Source organism: Dermacentor variabilis, chromosome 1 (genome assembly GCF_050947875.1).
Source record: "Dermacentor variabilis isolate Ectoservices chromosome 1, ASM5094787v1, whole genome shotgun sequence".
NCBI lineage: Eukaryota > Metazoa > Arthropoda > Arachnida > Ixodida > Ixodidae > Dermacentor > Dermacentor variabilis.
Window position 1 is genome coordinate 176,165,121 of NC_134568.1, and position 20,300 is coordinate 176,185,420.

A 20,300-nucleotide genomic window follows, 5' to 3' on the forward strand; every position below is an offset into this window, starting at 1 on the left:
GCCTGGCGCAATTAGTAAGCAATCGTAAAAAATAAACCAACTAGACGCTCGAGCTGATCTGCCCAATTTACCGCTTGGAGGCCATCTGTAGATTGAAAGGCAGAAAAAATACGAAAAAATGAGGGCAATATTCATCGTCATTTGCAGTCGATTGTAGTTCTCGGTTAGTTATGCTGAGATTAATATATCAGAAGTTGTCGACTATTAAGAGTAATACCCCAGTCACACGGGCACTTTCAAAGTCCTTTGAACCAAAGATCCTTTACTTCAAGGGAGAATGCGCACTTTTACACAGGCACGGCAAAGGAGCCCTACTGGAGGGGAGCTCTGTGTCAAAGGGAGTGCGCCTTCGTCCTTTGAAACCTCAAGGGAATACTCTCGAGCCCATAGGGCGTCCGACAGCAGAAAAAAAAATATCTAAAAATGTGTAAGTTCAATTTTTACCTCTTCAGAACAAGCTTATAAGTACTGAATACTATTACTAAAGTACTAAACACTTTCGGGACACCCGCAATCTCCATCATGAAAGCGCCGGTACAGCAGCGCCGGCACAGCCTGCCGTCAGCAACAACATCGACACAACATGGGTGCCATGTGCGATTTGGTTCTTTGGTTAGCGGCTGTTAGACATCCCAGTCTCCTCGGCATGTTTTTCTGCGCATCTTCTTCCCACGTCACTTTTGTTTTGTAGTTCTACCTACCGCTGCCTAGCCACAACAAATGAAACAACGCAGCTGAAGCAAGGGCAACAACGAATAATCGACGCCAACATGCGGTGTACGAAAGGTATGAAGCGGTACACATTGTGGTCATCATTGCAATAAATACATCTGTATTTCGTAAAGTAATGCCTTTACTACGCGTGCATTTTGTTTTGATGTTTCTATGTATTAGGAAAAATAAATATTGCGGAAAAAAATATGACAACTTTATTATAAGACGCATTTGAGCCATATTTTTTTATTACTTTCGAGGCGATGGCAGCGCTAAAGATGCATTGCGGTTTCTGTTAAAAGCTTCAACGGAGACCATCTGGAGACCGTGTAGCACCGACACATATCCTTTGAACTAATGTGCCTTTGAAAGCTCAATGCTCCTTAACTTCAAAGGACCTTTGGCATGCTCGTGTGATTGGGGTATAACTCTTCCACTGAGTAGCCCAGACAGTGCTACTCTTTTCAAAAATTTAGCTTGTAGGTTCATACGTTTCGAACCATTTTCGTGTTTCTTTTTCTTTTTGGATTGATTGACGATATAGTCACCATACTGGAAGTGTAGCCCATGTATAGAGGGCTTTTCTGCGCAAGAAAGGCAGAAACAAGAATGATGTCCGTATAGTAATGTATACTTTATGCACCACAAATGTAGAAGCAGTCAACGGCTGCGTTGATCGCAGAATGCTCAGGGCACGTTGTTATTTCGCCTCCAGTAAAATATCGACCATGGATGTGTCTCCATTTGCAAAGTGAAATTTCGGCTTATCCAATGGTTGTCGTCAGACTGCAGTTTTTTTTTTTTTTTTTTCAGTGCACAAAAGAGACATTTCTTGGTTAGATTTTGGGACGTGAAGAAGGAACACACGGTTCACACTGCACAAGAAGCACGATATATAAACATTTGCCGCGATGTACGCTCTAGTGCTTCGACGATGGCCAGCACCTGGGCATGCATTACATGCATGACTCATAGTCTCCCGATGAAAACAACGTATTGTGCGCAGATGACGCCTACACAGCGTATTCATGCCGCCCACAGCTGCTGCGCTGCGCGTCAGGTCGACCGACTGGCACCGCCGGCCTGAGCTCGCCTCTTCACTGCAAAGCGTTTGTCGACTCTGCCTGGTCTTTCTCAGCAGTGAGACATCAGCAGTGAACGGTGGACGCACTGCATTGGCCTGTCTCGATCAAATCTTCTTCTTGTAAGCGAATCCAGCGTGAATCAGGTGGAAGATAGAGGCAACCAGGCCGAGGACCTGTTCAGTAAAGCAAATGAGCGAAACAGTATATAGCATATATTCATTGCGAAAAAGAACGAAACGTATGCTGCGTGTTCCAAGTCATAACACATGCAACAGTAAAATTAGTTTCCACGCATTGATAAGAAGGCATAATACGATCGAATAAAGGCCGTTCTTGCGCTCTGAGGATGAAAACGTGCATCATAGAGCGGCCTTTACCTGGAACCCCACAGGATAGGGTCGAGTTGCTTCGTCGGTCGAATCGAGCGAACAATCGTCGAATTAAGTTTCCTGCAGCAAGTCACTGGGCACGTAAGACCCGCTCAGGGAATTCAAAGCGCGAAGGGAACTGCCGCGCTCACGCGGCTCGCGAACGGGTAAAATCAAGTAAGGCGAAAGGGGGCTATAGTCAGGATGAACTTGCCAGACCTGACAGCTGACTCGACCCGCGACTGTGGAGCAAAGGTAGGCATGTGCGGGGCCGTTTAACCTTCACAAAATTTAAAAATCTTGCCTGTTCTATGCCGCTTCCTTGGTTTGATTACACGAACAGCAAGCATATCTTGTACGGTCAATTACAATGGTAAAATAGATAATTAACACTGTCACTAAACGTTTCCATTTCTTCATTTAGAGAAAACAATCAGGGTGCTTCGTTTACGTTTTTCAATTTTAGCTGCACCAAGTGTTTAATATTAGTGTAGTCTTAATCACGTCAACCTTGCAAGTGCTTATCGACGGCACAGGCATTCTTTGGCCTAGACAGTCTCAGTTTCAGCAAGCCTGCGAAGGTGAAATAATTGTTCGTGTAGCTCCCACAAGAACTCCTTTTTTTTAATTTAATCGTCCGTCTAGATGATGTTGAGGGCTGGCTTCCAAATGCTGTATGTGTTATCCACATAAGGTGGAGAAATAAGTTTGTATTAATAAACCATTAATTAAATACATAACAGCGTGAGTTAATCATCATCTGAACCATACAAGTCTGGACATTTTTATGGTCCAGTCTGGTATCGTGCAATTTTTATCACATGAACATCAAAATTTCGATGCATGCTAAGCAAAAACACCGCGCATGTACGCAGCACATTTGAAGCCAGGTACCGTCCATTTTGTAAGTCTATTTTAGTATGATTGCCCTCGTGTGAATATCATTCGCTAATGATTTCCAGACTATGAGCTTCTCTTGAAGAACTCACGCAGAAACCCCTCTGGCAGTTATCTGAGCATGCATGAGCATTGTGCCACTTGCTCATCTCCACGCAGCCCGGTGTCATTATGAATGTTATGAAACTTGATCCGACCAGTATAAACGACAGCGCTGCGGCGACGCGAACTGCTGCGGACGGTGGCACAAGGTGAATTGATCACGCAACAAAACTGCTGCAGGTAGCGGCGCCAGGTGGGCTGATGACGTTCCGATCATTATAAGCCGTTATCGCTCTTGAGTGCCTTATCCATCCGCGTCGAACCATCATGAACCGTGCTCCGGTGGCGGCAGCGTATGGCGCGGCCGTGCGGGCTCTATCTTGAAAGCCATCTTCGATGGGAATAGAGCACGCCGAGTGCTGATAGCTTCGTGTGCGCTGTGTTCTTGCCGCTTAGTTCGCGTTGGAGCGAGAGGCAGCACGAAGGTGCATTCGCTCGCTGCTGCGAGCCCTATCTTGAAAGCGATCGTCTAACGTGACGGACGGACGGACAGACGGACGGGTTTCCTCGTTGGGTAGGCACAGAAACGCTTACGCATTTAAAAAGTCGGGGGCCTAGGCGTGACTTTGGATACCGCCGGGCGCCAGAGATGGCGGCTGCTTATCAGTAGAGGGAGCCGAGGCACCTTGCGGGCGTGAATAAAATCGACGAGTGGCATGGCGCACTTCACTCAGTCAGCAAGCTGCGGATACCTTGACCCCAGTAGCGCTAGAAAATGGAATGGCATTCGAGAAATAATGGCTTCATTTCTACTACATGAATACTTGCTCTAAACGCGGTAATAGAAGAAGTAGACGGTGTTTCACGTGAGCGAAATTTTAAAGGTATGCAAATGCCACGTATAGCTGGACCGGACCAAGGTAACGTTGTTTGCCGTCGCTTGGAGATACTCAGATTATCTTTTTGCATTTTGCCTAATTATGTAATTAGTCGTAATTAATTATTTAATCAACTTCTTAATTATTGTAATTATGAGAAAAATGCCAATGAGAAAATTGTAGAACAACACGAAAAACTCGCCGATACAGCTTTCTGCTGCTCAATATGTGCTACATAAAAGTGTTTTTTCGAGCGTGAAAGAAGCCCGCGAATACTCGCAAAGTGCCTCGAGCGGCCAGTCGCGCGGCAATTTTGCGTCTTACAGTGTCACAGGAACTTCACAGGTGTTGATACTTTGAGGCTGCACTTGAAATGGGTGGTGTGTGATTGCATGAATAAATACATCCCGAAAAAAAAAACACGAAAACAAACTTCGAAGCTCCTGGATGATGCGCGAAATACTTCATTAAAGCGGTGCGTAAAACGACTATCGTTCAAAGCCCAGAGAGATAGCAGCAGCTTGGCTATGCTGCCATCAGATTTGCGTTCAAAAATAAAATCGTCCAGATATACTCTTTTTAACATCAAAATACACAACTTTCTTTTTACCGATCCGAGAAAGCCTTGGATTCTATTGACACAAAAGAAAGAACCAGTTAATAACTTGAGAATGCATAATAAGGACGTCACTGACCCAACCTGTATAGCAACGGCATTCCAAATACATTTTTGATTAGATACGTGGAGTGGCGAGCCAGATATCTTGATATCATTTTTGGCGAAAGCTTGCAGAAAGGGGAAGTTTTTGCTGACTGGAAAATGGGTAAAATTATGCCGTTGCACAAAACTAGCGATAAGCTCATAGTAACTAATTATCGCCCGGTGTCCTTGTTGTTGCGCACAGCTAGCAAACTATTGGAAGATTTTCTTTTCAAATATTTAAGCAGCTTCTTGGGAGGTAAAAATTTTTTCTTAAACAGTAAGCATAGATTTAGGAGTGGCCTTTCAACAGTGACCCAGTTATGTCACATTACTAATGATTTGTTTGCAGGTCTTGATAATGGTGGCCAGGTCGACGTGATTTTTCTAGACTTTGAAAAAAGCCTTCGACCGCGTGTCGCATTCCAAAATTACATTAAAACTAATGCAACTCTTTAGAAATTAGCGTATTTTGCGGTGGCTTAACTCTATGCCTAATGCAGCGTTAATAGTACGTTCAAATAGGTGACCCTAAATCATCAATGGCTCCAGTCCTTTCAGGTGTTCCCCAAGGGTCCGTCCTTTGACCCCTACTTTTTTTTTGTATATCCTAATGATATCTCGTTTGACACTGCTGTACAATGTCGATTTTTCGCGGATGATTGCGTCATTTATCATGTCATTCAGTCCAAGCGTGATCAATTACTCTTAAGCAACGCTCTAAATCAATTTCTGTGTTAGGCTGCTAAGCACGAGGTACAAACACAAACAAACAAACAAATTCATCATGCTTTCTTTTTTTTCTTTTTCGGGAGGAGCTTCCGAGCATGCACGCTTGTCAGTGACTATGTAAAGGCACCCACGTGGCGACCACACGCTTCTGAACATGTCCAACATGTCGAAGGGACTTCTCAGCGGTCTCCTCAGAGATTATATGAGTATTTTTTTAACTTCGTAGTTTGCAGTGCACACACATGGCATTACGTAGCACGTTGTTTTGTAGACTGAGTAGCACGAGTGCCTAACGAATTAGAGACAGAAAAATAGAGAATGTTCCTTCGGAATAGAATGCATTAATCAATAGACGTGAACTGCAACGTGAAATAAAAGAGAGTTGAAGGAGGAAAAACTGCATAATTGATTTTGTAACAGGCTTTATTTTGTGCGTGCGGTTCTTTACAACGCGATTTAAAACTTCGAAGCGATCGAACTTAGTGCTGTGGACAGTAACGGGACGACAAGTAGCACTGGGGCCATCGGTTCACGTAAGCACCGTAAAAGCATAGTGGGTTAAAATGTGATCACCGAGAGTAAGAGGTAAAGCAGTACTGTACTGAGACTGTGCTGTGACACCGTTCACTTGTCAACACCTTTGTACTTGTGCTACTTGTGCTATTCACACTACTGTGAAATTACGCTGAACTCTTGACTAAAAGAAAGAAAAAAAGGAAAGAAGCCCAGGGTAATAAAAAGCATTCGCTAATAGAAAATGCGGCACTTTTCAGGAACTTCATGTTTCACAAATAGAGACGACTTTCCCGTGACTTTGGTTATCTAGCATTGCTTCAATTCCAGGTTTTTGCTACTCAAATTGTAAAAGGACGCTGGAATTTCCTGAGCTCTATTAGACAGCGGCGGAGAAAGTTATTATGCAGGTTGAACAGTGCCTCTTAGACGAAAAGTCACTTGTGTAATGACACTAATGACTTTTAACGTAGAAGGCATTGTTGAACTTGCTTATAAAGTAAACGTGGGACGTATAAAGAGACCAGAAGCCATTGAAATGCTCACCCCGGCTGCGATGGTCACGCCGTGATGGCTGCTGATGATTGTTGAAACACCTCCGCTCAGGTAAAACAGGAAAGCTGTGCCGTGAAACACCATGTACTGCATATCGGAGACAGATCGGGACACGGAATCAATGTGCGCTGTCTGCGATAGGAGTACCTGCCCAGCTGCAGCCCTCGCTTTGTTGGACCAGAAGAAGCGATTGCTAGACACACGGGCATCTTTTAATGCGAAAGCATTATAGGCCGAAAGATGGTACCAAAAATGGCGGACGACTCGAAGAGTTACAACACGCCAGAAATGCTCGGATTGACGTCAGACAGGTTTCTGTACACAAATTAAATTAATGGAATAGAAAAGGACATTTGGTACATTTCGGTCTAGGTTGGAATGGAACCCGGGCCTCCGGGGTGCGTGACGAGCACGCTTCCCCGACGCCACGGTGGCTCCACGGTTGGGGTTGACTAAAGTTGTGCCTATTGCGTGCGTCATTGCACACGTCACGTCACTGCATCCCACGTGTCACTTGCTCTTCGGAATTAATCGGTGCTCTGTCTACGGCGATGCACTCTCGACGCCAAATCGTGAGTGTATAGAATGAGGTGTGCCTAGTGCGCGCGTCATCGCACGCGTCACGTCGCTGCCTCCCGCGCGTCACTTGCTCCGGATTTTATCGATGCTGTGTCTACTGGGAGGCGCTCCGAAGCGTCTACCTCAGCGGCATCTGTGAAACGGGGTCGCCAACGGGAACACGCCGCATAAGAGGAAGCAAGGGAACACAAAAAGGAATGCCGTGCAAGCTTACAAGGTGCACGACGACATACGAATAAATACGTAAACGAAAACATTTCCCCAAAGCGACTACAATGCTTTCGCATTCCCACACGTAAGCAGCCTTACGTCTCTCTGCCGAACTTTTTTCTCTTCTGTAATCAGACGCGCCTTTTCATGACACTTCCTCCACCTTGCGGTTTTCCGCAGAATTTACCATCTGCAAAAATGTCGCTGCGCGTGCGCGAGAAAGATATTTTCCAATCAAAATACTGTGCACCACTCACTTGTAAGTGAATGAATTCTTAAAAAGCCTTTGTGCTTTGAACTCGCAATTTTCCCAGTGGCCTTTGAGTGCTCAGCCCTCGAGGTAAAAAAATGAAGCCTGTATATAGACGAGAGATTTTGGTTGGAATGAAGTCTTGCCGGGGCGCAGGTGAGTCCTGCAAATTTGTCACTTAGCGTTAGCAAGCAGACAGCTGTACATTCTCGCCCACCTGCTTGCTATAGATGCATGCATACCTCGGATCAGCTAACATGCCCGAATGGTACGTGCGTGCATGCCCAACGTGTCACACAGTTTCTGACGGAAAACGAAACAACGGCGCACTTCCTTTATCAGCTAAAGCACGGCTCATGCTTGTCATTGTCGTGCGCGCGTTTCGGGCAATTTGTGAGATAAGTAAAGTGTTACATCTGATTCTGAACCTAGCGAGCCCTGATCTGCATAAGTCGCATCAAATGAAACAAGGGATAATAAGTAGCCCGTGGGAAGCACGGCGTATTAAAACCACATCTTGCTTATGACACGTTTAATTTCTTTTATACAAGATTGAATGGCCCTCGGAACCCACACGCCGACGTGACGTTGAACACGCTCATCGGGAACCTTTCACGCGCCGCAGGGCGAACAAAAAGCCGTATATTCAAACTGTAGTACGGCAGCTAGCTACAGGCGAGTCGGTACATCTGCATTATATTATACTTACAGCGGGCACTAAAACACGGACGAAGAAGAGAGACAGAACGCGAGCGCCGACTCACGACTAAAAGTTTATTGAATTCCAATAGCCATATAAATAGGGAAACTCGCACATGCGTACGCCCGCGCACCATACATTCCCTCAACGAAACGTGAAACAAGACAGGCGAGCGGTAAAGCAAGAAGTGCGATAATTTTAACGATTAGATGCTTCTAAAAACATTTTTCGTTGTGTAGTGAAAGTGACGCCTGGCTTACGCACTTGTCACCACATTTATTGATTAGGTAGGTGAGTTGTACCACAGCCTCGTGGCCCAGCTGGAGCCTTAATGTATGAATTGTAAAATTGTCGAAGTCAGCTGTCTTCCAAGGCTTAGTTACAATGAAAATTGACGTTTATATAGCTACGCCTTGGCAGCGCGTCTGAGCACAGACAAAACAAGAGAAACGAAGGAAATAGGATATGCGCTGCAACAACAACAACAACAACAACAAATTATCCGTTTCCTACGCTCTAAGAAAAGTTTGCACCCTTCGGGGCTTCTCTTACCCACAATTATAATCGTCACCTATCTAGCGCGCCTTTCCTTTCTTTAACGCTGCTATACCTGGTACTTTCAGGTCATGAACGGCATCGCATTGACAACGTGACATTGCATTCTTCAAAGGAAAGCAGCGAACGCAGAGTTTTCAAGAAACGAAATGCAAGCAAAACAAATGACGATTGTTGTTGTGGGACAAGATAACCCGCAAAGGGTGCAATCTTTTTAAAAGTGTTCTAAAACATTTATCTCTCTCTCTCTCTCTCTCTCCGTCAGTGCCGAATCACCCCAATGCAATCCGAGGTTTCGGCCGTGTTAAAGGCGAGGAATCGTGCTCGCGTTTCTTTCTTGAGAAAGAAGGAGAAATGTACGCAGGCAATGAATTAAATGAAATGTAGTCTGCGGAAGAGAGTTTTTCGTTAAAGGACAGCGTTGAAAAGTAGTCTCGTGGGGAAGATGACTTACAAAATTTTGTAAACTGTTAATCCATGTCACCAGGCTGCGTTTTTACCTCAACTGCGAAGCCCTGGAGTGTCGAGCCGAACGGGCAGTGCGTACTGCCGGTTCGGCTCGGCGCTTCCAAAGCTAGTCGCGCTTTTCTACTTTTTTATATTTTTCCCCTTGTTGCGATTAGGAAATTTGAGCCTTCTCATCCATACGTGTTGCTCAGAACGATGTGGTATTTGTTTTCCTCTCAAAAGACCTTCTCTCCTCTTTGCGACTTTGAGAACAGCGTATACCATCATTCAAGCTCAAACCGGCGAGAAATGGAATCCGTTTGCTGAGGCCAGATGGCAGGATCCCCCTTTGGGTTTGTAAAGAAATGTTGAATTGCGTCTGCGAACGATTATTTTCGGTTAAAAGAAAGCTACGTACGGCAGTCGACTTAGAAAGTATTGCAAATCGTCTGTGTTGAGACTACATGTATTCACCATCCACATTGTCCGAACGCACTCCTCCATGCACGGGCATCCTGGTTACGCCCTGAGTAGAAAGTGGCGAAAGCATCCAGTCGAGCATTTTCTCAATATCTGGCTAGTAGGTTCACTTTAGAACATATATACTTGTGAAATCTGCGACAAACAACCATTTGAGGACGTCGCTGTGTTGCAATATACTTGTCTCTTTTTTTTTTTACAGAATGTGGCATACATACAAATATTTGGATATAAATTGAAGGCTTGTGTAGGGAAGCCTAAAATGCTGATAAATATGACGCGGAATGATAGAGAGAGCGAGAGAGACAAAAATATATTGCCGTGATTTAAATTAAAATTACAAATACTGCGCCACTAGCTGTACGTGTGAGGATATAAAATATTGGGAACCCGCCGAAGTGGAAGCGTCGCATGGGCACGAAACATGCGCATAAGCAACCTTGAGGCAACTCTCTGAAATAATTTTCTTGTCCACTAGAATGTCAACGAATATGGAACGAAAACAGTAGTACGTATTTCATATCATCTTGCGCACGAGCAATGTACGTTTAAGAAATATCTTAAAATTCCTGTATAATGTGATTACACTGCATTTTAGTCTTAGTCAGTAAATATACACTGCCCGAAATAACACCTGAAAAGGCTCTGAAAGAACTCCGTAAGTTTTTCAGCATCTCTTTTACACGGACAAGGGCATCGTATCTAGAGTATCGGACGTCGTCTGGCTACTGAGGCGTCCCATCATAGACAACCTTAAGAATTCCTCGGTATTTATTTGCGTTGAATGGGCGACCTCAATTTCCGTTCGGTTGGCAACAGTAACAAAAACTGCTGCTCTTGCGCAGCACAAGTTCACTGGTATGGCTACTGCGTTGTTAGGCGCCTGTTTAGAAGGTCACACACACACGCGCGGACAGACATACAGACAGAGGAGCATGGATTATAGAACACACGCGGTTCGATACCATTTCCTCTGAAAAGAAGAAAGGGCCTTGTGTGAGACGTATGGTACGTCGATATATAAGATAGCTGGCGACATGAAAGGGAACTGCTTTCGGAGGCAGGAAACAGTTTATTAGGAAATTCGCAGATGCCGAATGGGCGCATGCGGCGAAGGACAGTAGGGTGATTGGAGAACTTTGTGAGAGGTCCTTGTCCGGCAGAAGACTTACAGCGACGATGGTGTAAATGATGATTACTACGAAAGAGAATACTAATTTTTGAGTGAACAATGATTATCATCGTCGCTGTCACTCTGAAAGACGTGCCCTAACCCGCCTGTCTCTCTTCCATAGCTTAATTGAGTGCAAGCATGTACAAGTATCCTAATATTTTAGGAACAGCCGTAACATAAATAGCATTCACACTTTTTTTTTTGTATATCACCTCATAAGTGTGGATTAACCATTTCAATTAACGCACTTTAGTGGACCAGATAATTTTCAACCAAGACAATTTACTGAGACGTGCACAGTAGCTCGCTTACATGAACCCGACAACGTCGAGGCAAGTCGGCCCGTCGGGCCAAAATCTCGTCGTCGGATTCATGTGAACGCTGGTGTATTGGGTCCGCCCCACTGCCAGAGATGGATTGCTCCACCCGCTCGGCGAAATGCGCGTAAACGCGGCCGCAGGTCGGTTTGGGTCGGCAATTTAACTCGACCCGCTCGCGTCGAGTTAAATTAAACGAAGTCAACAGGTTTACTTACGAATAGCGTCGTTGGCAGCAGGGTTCCAGTGGCAGAAAACGCTGATGATATGAGTATCAGCAACGACATTACCCAGAAGGCAAATGATATCAGAACGAGGAAGAGCACGGCACCCCTGATGAGCCATAGCATCGCCAAGGAGAATATAATGATTCCCAAAACCTGGAACGATAAAAGAGACGCCCTTTCTCATTTCCGCGCAAAGAGGCTTCTAGGTTTACCCGCAATGAGCTCATCACTCATTTTTAAATCACGACGTATCGGCCATGTGCTACGCTATCCAACGCATGTGCATGGTGAATGTGATTGTGAAAGCTTTTTATTATTTCTATACATACTTTTTTCTATTTATACTGTTCTCTTGTGTAGTGTTTTTATGTATGTATTGAGATAGAAGGCTCTTCCGTAGCCAACTATCCCCTGCTGTGGCAGGTAATAAACAACAACAAAACACAGGTAGGCATTACTCCGAGACACTACAGGGAAGAAATTTTATTGCGATAGCAATTATATGGACACTCCAGGCGCATTTCTGCCGTCGGCGTCGCCGTCGCCGTAAGGTTCCGTATTGGCGGCGAGGACTTACGGAGTCGCCATCTGTCGGAAACACCTCGCTTGCGTAGTATGAGGGATAACGCGATGCGCTCCTTATAGGTTTGGCTGTCGGCGCTCAATGAAAATATCACGCGAGAGGCCCCTGGACATTTCTGTAAGTACTTTCGAAACGAAGGAAGTTCTTTACTTCCAAAATAATATTCTTGGGCAAACAGAAAGCATACAATGGTTTACAGACGCTATCTCTTTACCAAATACGTACAGTGAACGCCCACTGCGCGCGGTCGCCATGATGGCGTCCCCTGAACCAGTTTATTGCGTGATAGGTCGACAATCGCTGAGAGCGAACTACGTAAAATATGTTCTTATAGTGGGCAGTATGTATAATGAAATAAAACATAACATAATGAAACCTCAATGCAGCGACCGACTGCGCGTATACGCATGCATGTCCGCGCACCAATGTTTCGCTTTCGCTGTCGAGCACGTTTTCGGGCCGTTCCGTGAGCTTTAGTGCGTAGAATATGAGCATTTGACAGTACACAATCAGCCATTGTTGCGTGGACGCTATCAGAACTGTTAAAAAATAATTTCCTTATATCTAGGGGCTTCGACGCCTACGGCGACTTGTGATGTGCCGTCGCAACGATTCAGTCTTTTTTTTTAGTTTCTTCTAAGTTATTGAACGTTTCAATATCATTATTTCTGAAGTCGCATCACACTGTATATTTATCGGTCTTCCCGGCGAGCAATTTCCCGCTGCTTTTTTTTTCTTTTTTAATCCAGAATACATTCATAATGATTCATTGTTTGGTGCTAACACAAATATGAGCATACGCCATGCCTTTTTTTTTTTAACGTGCTTCTTACCGTTCCCTTTCATTCCGGTGAACTTGCCAGTGTCTAGCATCAAAAAGTTCATAGATCAAAGCTTCATGACATCGCGGTCGTCAATGGTGCACCATTAGGCAGCCGTGGAATACGCGCAGGATTCGGTTGCATTTGTAGTTCCGTCAAAAAAACTTTAGAAGAAGCATTTTAAAGCTGTATATCAGTTCACAATTGTGTGTTGTTATCGCAAAGAAATGTCTGCAACCAGCTCTCGCCGCAGGCTTCGTAAAAAGCAACCTGCGGGACGCTTCACCAATCGCACTTCTTCGCTGTATTAAATTACGAGCGGTCTGTCGTATAATGTGACTACGTAATATTTACCACCGTTTACCCGCTTTATTGCGAAAAAAATTTAGGCACCTTTTGTAAAAACCTAATACGCTTCCCACCAGAAACTTCTGACTATACGGTGCGTCTTCCACCGTCTTCATTTATCGTTTTGTTGTATCTCCCGAGAGTGCTATTACGCGCATGGCTGTGGACATGTGAAGAAACTCCATTTCGTATTTTTAGCTGCTCCCGGTAGTTCCAAAAAGGCTCTCACGCCTTTGGAGGGCATATTTTATTCGCAATATTCTATTAAGAGCTCTTTAATTTTGGCACAAAACTGCCAAGTTGATTCTCTCAAGAAATGAACCAAAAATAATGCATTTAATATCTTGAAACACTTGATATAAATGAATTCAAAGGTTGCGTCATCGAACTTCACTGTGGAAGTTAATATAATTAATATGTACCTAAAGAAATCGATCCCACTCATCCATGGCGTCGAGAAAATCTATTAATGCACCATATACGCATTGCACTGGCCCAGTTGGCAGTATTCAGACAACGTAAACATTTCAGTTACCAATGCATACACAAACGTAGGAACAGCAGAAAACACTTTTCAGTGACACTTGAACTGTATTTTTTTTCTCTTTTTTATCGCGATAAGGTATATTGGTTCACTACAAGCTCAGTTTGGAGCTTGTAGGGCGAAGCGCCAGCTCTACCCCCACCCCCCACCCCACCCCACCCATCCTTTACCCACCACCACCACATCCTGTGGCGCCGCCTGCAGACACGAACACTCCCCACCCCCTTCTACTATGCCGCATCCACCCGGGTGCCTTCACCCCAACTTGCTGCTTGTGCTCCCACCCCACCGCTACCCTAACACCCATCCTTATGGAGTGCCCGGCTGATCCTGCCTCGCCGGGCTCGGAGCTCTCCACATGGGACGAATGGGTGGTCACACTGCGCGCGACGGACCCGCACCGGCAGAGGACCACGCGGGCTGCAGAGGTGCTGCAGCGACGTGGACTAGCGGATCTCTAAAACGCAGTGGGGTCGTGCCTGTCCCTGGCTTGCAGCCCACACCAGTTGACATTAAAGTTTCGTCTCTCTCTCTCTCTCTCTCAAGCAGTGTTACCGCTGTTCAAAATGTACTTGATTACATTTTTGTGGCGTATCCGAAACGTTATATAGTAGCACTCTGCGCAATCTTGTATTTGGAGTTGAGCATAACCGATCTTGTGTTCAAACCATGCATAATACAACATAATGTTTGGCTGGGCGAGTTGGTAAGTATTTGTGAATAAACAGGAAGCCAGTGAGACAGGCTGCAGACGCGTGCACAAGGGAAGAACTGGACTGGATTTCTCTTACGTATATAACCTCCTTGACGGCAACGCGCTGGCTGCCCGCCGCAGGTTGACGTGAGCAGAACGTCGCCTCGAGGGGCGCGGCTAATACGCTGGTAATCGAATTTATCCAGATCTAAAAGTTGATATGGCTTGTACGGAGAGCTCGCTTCAATTTGCTCGATTACGACAAGCCCGCTGAAATTAAATGTTTAAAACGTAATTATTTGATTTGCGTTCATCAGAACCTAAATACCTAGTATCACCCGTCAACCCATGCTCGGTGCCGCTGACGGCATGTCTCCGAAGGAATCTTTTATTTAATTCAAAATGGTCATTTTGAAACATTGATAAAGGATCGTCGTAGAAGCACCCGGGATAATGTATATGTATAATCTTGGGGCACGATTTCCGTGACTTTGTGGGAGCGCGATGTTTTGACGTTGGAGTGGCGCCTGCGCATTAGACAGCGATTAGATAGGTACTGTAGCCCCAAAGTGCGGGAAGAGCTTCCCTTTAAAATTTGGCAGTTTCGCCCGACGGGGGGCGAAGCGTTGACAGCGACGGCGGTGTTTATAGCGGAGGTGCGCTCGAGCTCGTTGTCCGGTGTTCTGATGATACGCGGGGCGACACGTTGGCGCGACGCAAGACCCGACGTAACTTCTGCTACGCAGCAGTGACAGCCATGCACCGGGCGTCTTGCAACGCTGCCGCGATGAGGAGCGGCGTAGGAGGCGGCGCGCATGGACGGCGCACGTGATGAAGTTCTGCGAAAAACCGTTGGCGTTCGTTCTCGCGCTTGCGTTAAATTGTGCGCACGACGCTCATGCCAGCAGCGGAAGCAGCTGCAAGCACAGAAGCTGCCCTCGTTTTCACAGCAAAACGCACTGCGCGTTCTCTCGCGTCTCTTGAGACCTTGAAGCCTCCGCGCGCGGGTCGCGCATGCACCATCAGTCGTGACAGCGAGGCGGCGTGAACGCGCGCCTTGGTTGTCTCTGTACATAATTGCTATCGCAACAACAGACGCTGCGTCGTCTACGCTGTACATGCGCACTCTGCTTATAACAACCCACGTGTTGAAACAAGAAGTAGACAGAGCCGAAATTCGCTCACATTATACGAACACGGATACTGAATGAAAATTGCTGAATGAAAAAAGTGACGTTATGATGAAGTTGAATAAAGCAATAAATGTTCCTTGTTGCGTGTGACAATATATGGTCGCACGTGAGCGCTACCCTTGCGTGCCACCTGTTTATATGCGCAATAGAGCTAGAAGAGCTGCTATAGCCACAGAGCGCTACGGAATTCTGAAAGCCAATAGGCCAGCGTGTATAAATGTACGTTCCCGCCAATTTTATTAGCTCGAATTCCAGTATTGTACGTTGCAATACTTCTTCGAGATTCAAGCATGAGATGAAATAGCTATAGCGATGTGTACAAAATTGTAGTCAACTATACGCATTCGCTGCATATAGGGTGTCTTTTTTTTTAATTTTTCAGCTGCACCAAATTTTAAAAATTGCCATTGGCAAAAGCACAATTCTAACCCTTAATCTAAATTACTCGATGAGGCGCTCATTACTTCTACGAGAAATAATCAAATTGCTTAATTGAAGAGATAACATAATTTCACTAATTAACTTTTAATTAATTGCTTTACGGCACATATTTCAATATACGAATTGTAGCTAGTGAGTTTGCAATATACATCGACTTGGAACGAAATCTGGGGATGACACTGGTTTCGAGACATGGGCCGTCAAAGCTGCGGTAAATATACAATGTTGTTGCACTTACTTTCTAAAAAAAAGATAAAAAAAGCTGCCTTGCGCATTGAAGCACAAAAGTAGCTGGAAGGCCAATGAATTTCGTCGGACACCTTGAAAAGTAACACATCGAGACTGGTGGAGTCCTGAGAATTCGTTCCGAGTGGACGCATTGCGAACTCACCGGCTACACATCGTAGATTGAAATATGCGCCGTAAAGTAAGGAACTAGAAAGTTAATTAGCGTAATTATGTTGATTATTAAATCACGCGTTTTGATTTGTCGTAGAAAAAGTCGTAGTTTGACCCTAAAGGCGAATCATCAATTGCGATAGCAAATTATTTATTATTCAAGTCCCCTCACAGCTCCAAGCATTGGAGCATTGTGTGAGGGCATAATCACAAAGATAGGGGCAAAGTCAGGAGCTTGAGCAACATGATTACGCAACGCTTATTGAATGTCAGTACCGATTACTAAAACGCAAGAACATATTTATACAATAATTTATGACGCCTTAGTAACTAGAAAATATGGCGGTTACTTCGGCCCTAAAAACTATATTATGGATTAGTCGACAGCTAGCTAAACGAAGTAAGGATAATAGTTTTATCGGCCATATAAACTTGTGAACATAGGCGTACTGACTAAATTAACAATCGTGGTATCACGCGCGCACAATCTAACATGACCACATCTCGCTCGATGACCGCGGAAACGCGCCGTCAAAACGCTGTAGTGAGCAAGCGCGGTAGCAGCAGCCAGAGAATCGACTTTCGTGCTGCGTCGCGCATCAACGAGGCGCGAAAATACAGCGCGCGGCGGACTCTGTCCTCGTCGCAGATGGCTTCTCAGATATGGTGGCCCAGGCGGGCGCGATCGCAGGCTCACCTTCGCGCGCTTTCACTCGCGCATACAGCATACGATTTTATCGCCCTTCGACTCTATCTTGAACGTGACGGCGACGGCAGAAATGCGCCTGGAGTGTCCATATAATTGCTATCGCAATAATAATGGCCCCCACGTCAAGTTATTTATATCAAGGGTTAGAATTACGCTAATTGCCACAGGCAAAATTTTAAAATTTGGTGCAGCTAAAAATGAAACCACCCCGTATATTGCTGTAAAACTATGTGGCAAATGTAGCACTGGCGTTCACATAACACAGTAACGAACGAGCATCATGAACAGATGATGTATTTTTTTCTTTCTCTTTTACTTGTTCTCTTTTCAGCAAGACTATCGGAAAACCTTACACGGTCAAACCTGTCTTTATAATAAAGAGTCCCTGTGCGGCTGGTATATTCACAATAGTCGAGGACTGGACCACGCTTTGTTATAGGCTCACTGGCTAGCGGGCCGAGCCGGGCCGAGTACGCGTACCAGGTTTGAAAATACCGGGCCGGGCTTCGGCGGGCTGGCACTTGGCATTTTCGGGCTCAGGCCGGGCCTGGGCCGGAAAAGCAAACGGCCTGTGTGGTGCTATAGCGTACATATTGTGCACTAATAACAAAGTGAATAATAAGAAACACCGAGAAAACGAGGCAGGGTCAAGCAGCCATATTCTGGCGTACGGCATGGTGCTGCACGCGAGGCAGCAACAGAAATCAGCGGCGCAGAAAATAAATACCCTATAATGCCAATAAAACTTCCGTGAACATGCATCAGGAAGTAGCGTGCAGGAATCGTACAGTAATATTTGGTAATGTAAGATAACTATAAGCAAACTATATATATATATATATATATATATATATATATATATATATATATATATATATATATATTGACACAAGATGATTTCAAATTACGCGCGCCAGCCGCCTCCTGCGTTCGTCCAGTTGTTTACTGCTACCTGCGAAAGATAGCGGCAGTGAAGCGGGCAACACGGGCTCGCAAGGCGCGCGCAATCGGAGCAGCGTGTCATCAGCGCGGGACACGAGGGAAGAAGAAGAGGTGCGGGTCTCTTGCGAAAAGACTGTGGACGTTCCTGTGAGGCTCTTGTTTAGCTGTTTGTCGGGCACAAGTTCGCCCAAGGTAAAGCGATTAAAGCACCATCACTCAACTGTGCGTTACAATATATATATATATATATATATATATGGAATCCCGTCACCCTTGGATTACGAGTTACGAGATCCTTAAAACGGGTTGTTTCGGCGATATTAGTTCGGGGAAAAATGAAGTATATTTTACCGAACGTCTGTTCTCAGTTTTGTTTATATATATATATATATATATATATATATATATATATATATATATATATATATATATATATATATATATAGGGTTAACAGAACGTTCTGTTTCATGAAAGCGAAAACATCAGAAAGCATGGGTAGCAGAAATGGTCGTAAAGCATAACTTGTTCAGTGCTGACACCTTTCTTATCTGAAAAGCCGTAATTTACTACCATTATTATAGCGAAATATTATGGAAACTGTTGTAAGCATAGTGGCCAGCCGGGCTTATTGGTACTAACACATACTTTGGCAAACTGCGTAAAAAAAAAAAAAAAAAAAAACAGGACCCAGAAAAGAGGCTCACGACACAGACTCTGTGTCGTGCGCCTCTTTTCGGTCCCGTTTATTGCGCTGTTTGCTATAGAGTATTTATTGCAAGTAATCTACTGCGTGTCTGTTTTCATTGAAAGTGTACTTATTAGTTTGACAAAGCACATTAACCATCACCGTTATTAATCACATTAAATCTAAAGGGGTGCCGCCAATGCCCACCAAAAGCTGCCCCTTTATGTATAGAGTTCAAAGTCTACCTAGAAGGCATATTTATGTTTGCATTGTTGCCAGTATGTGCTACACTATATTGCGGTTTGTTCTCGTATGTTGAGTTTCTGGGCTATAACACGCTTGGCTCGGCCGCCTACGGATCGAAACCAAATCGTATACTTCGTAGTAATCGAGCGCTTTATACTATGTTATTTTCCCCATTACCGTTCCTGTTTCCTTCCGGTCAGATATAGTTATTTCACAACGGCATCATGTATACACAGGACCAACTGTAGCTTACTTTTAGTATTTGGGACAGCGCTACCTTAGTGCTTTTTTATTCCACGCGTATGTTGTTCTGTGGTAATACTCCACTGGCATTCATTCTACGTGTGCTTCGTGGGAGCAAAAGCACGCGCTCCCTATCCTGTCTCCGGATGGAAAGATGCGCGGCGCGTTTAATTTTACTTGATAGCGTTTGCACAACCGAACGTAACTTGTATTGAAACATAAGCGTGCACACTCTGGTCATAATTAGTGACCCATGCACACTATGGGTTGATTAAGCCTAGCGTGGGGACAGTCGCGCGTTCACTGACGACGACCACGCCAGGGACGCGCAGGGGATCGTCGCGCGCCAGTGGCCGCGAGCTGGCAACTGCCGCGAGGCCGCTGCTCCCGTGCGCGACAGGCGGGGTGGGCGTACCATTTCGATGGCTGTCAGCAGGCCGCTTATCGTTGAAATGAAGCCCTGTTGCACAGAGACGAACTTGATGGTTGGTCCCTCCCTGACCATCGTGGTCCTGATCGTGGTCGTGGTGCTTGCCATGACGTTTTTTCTCCGCGCGCGCTCTGATCGTGGACGGCCGTTGAACAGCGGTGGGCGGCGGCTGCGCGAACCGCGGGTGCTCGCTGCGCTCCTTGTCCAAAATTAGAGGGCCCAAGCGCTGCCCTAAAGATAGCGCCGGCCCCGCCTTGGTGGCCTCCTTAGCCAGCGCGCATCGCTTTTTTTTTCACAGGGACGGAACGGTGCGATTGGCCTGCGCCTGCTGGGATCGGCCTCACAGCGCTCGCCTCCGCTGTCCGTATGTACGTGCGAGATCGCATGGTCACGCGCGTGATCCTTGCTGCTGCGTACCATAGTTCAGGAACATAGCACAGGATTCTGCGCAGATTAAAGCACACAGCTTTTGCGTCGGCACTTTCGCACGTCGTTGAACGCGTGCTACAGTGAACGCGCGCGCATTAATGAAGACACCTTTAAAACGGTTTTCAACAGATAATCTAAGCATTGGATGACACAATAGTAGTCGTCTAGT

General features: G+C 45.4%; 1 protein-coding gene across 1 annotated transcript; it reads right to left on the reverse strand.

Annotated features, from left to right (window-relative positions):
• Positions 1-1,587: 1,587 nt before the first annotated feature.
• On the reverse strand, positions 1,588-19,897 carry LOC142588401 (uncharacterized). The gene is made up of 4 exons (XM_075700095.1): positions 19,688-19,897; positions 11,415-11,576; positions 6,476-6,571; positions 1,588-1,972 (listed from the first exon to the last, which is right to left on the reverse strand). Exons 1-4 carry the CDS (start codon positions 19,808-19,810, stop codon positions 1,904-1,906), a joined length of 450 nt encoding a protein of 149 aa, XP_075556210.1. The 5' UTR covers positions 19,811-19,897; the 3' UTR covers positions 1,588-1,903.
• Between the last annotated feature and the right edge of the window lie 403 nt (positions 19,898-20,300).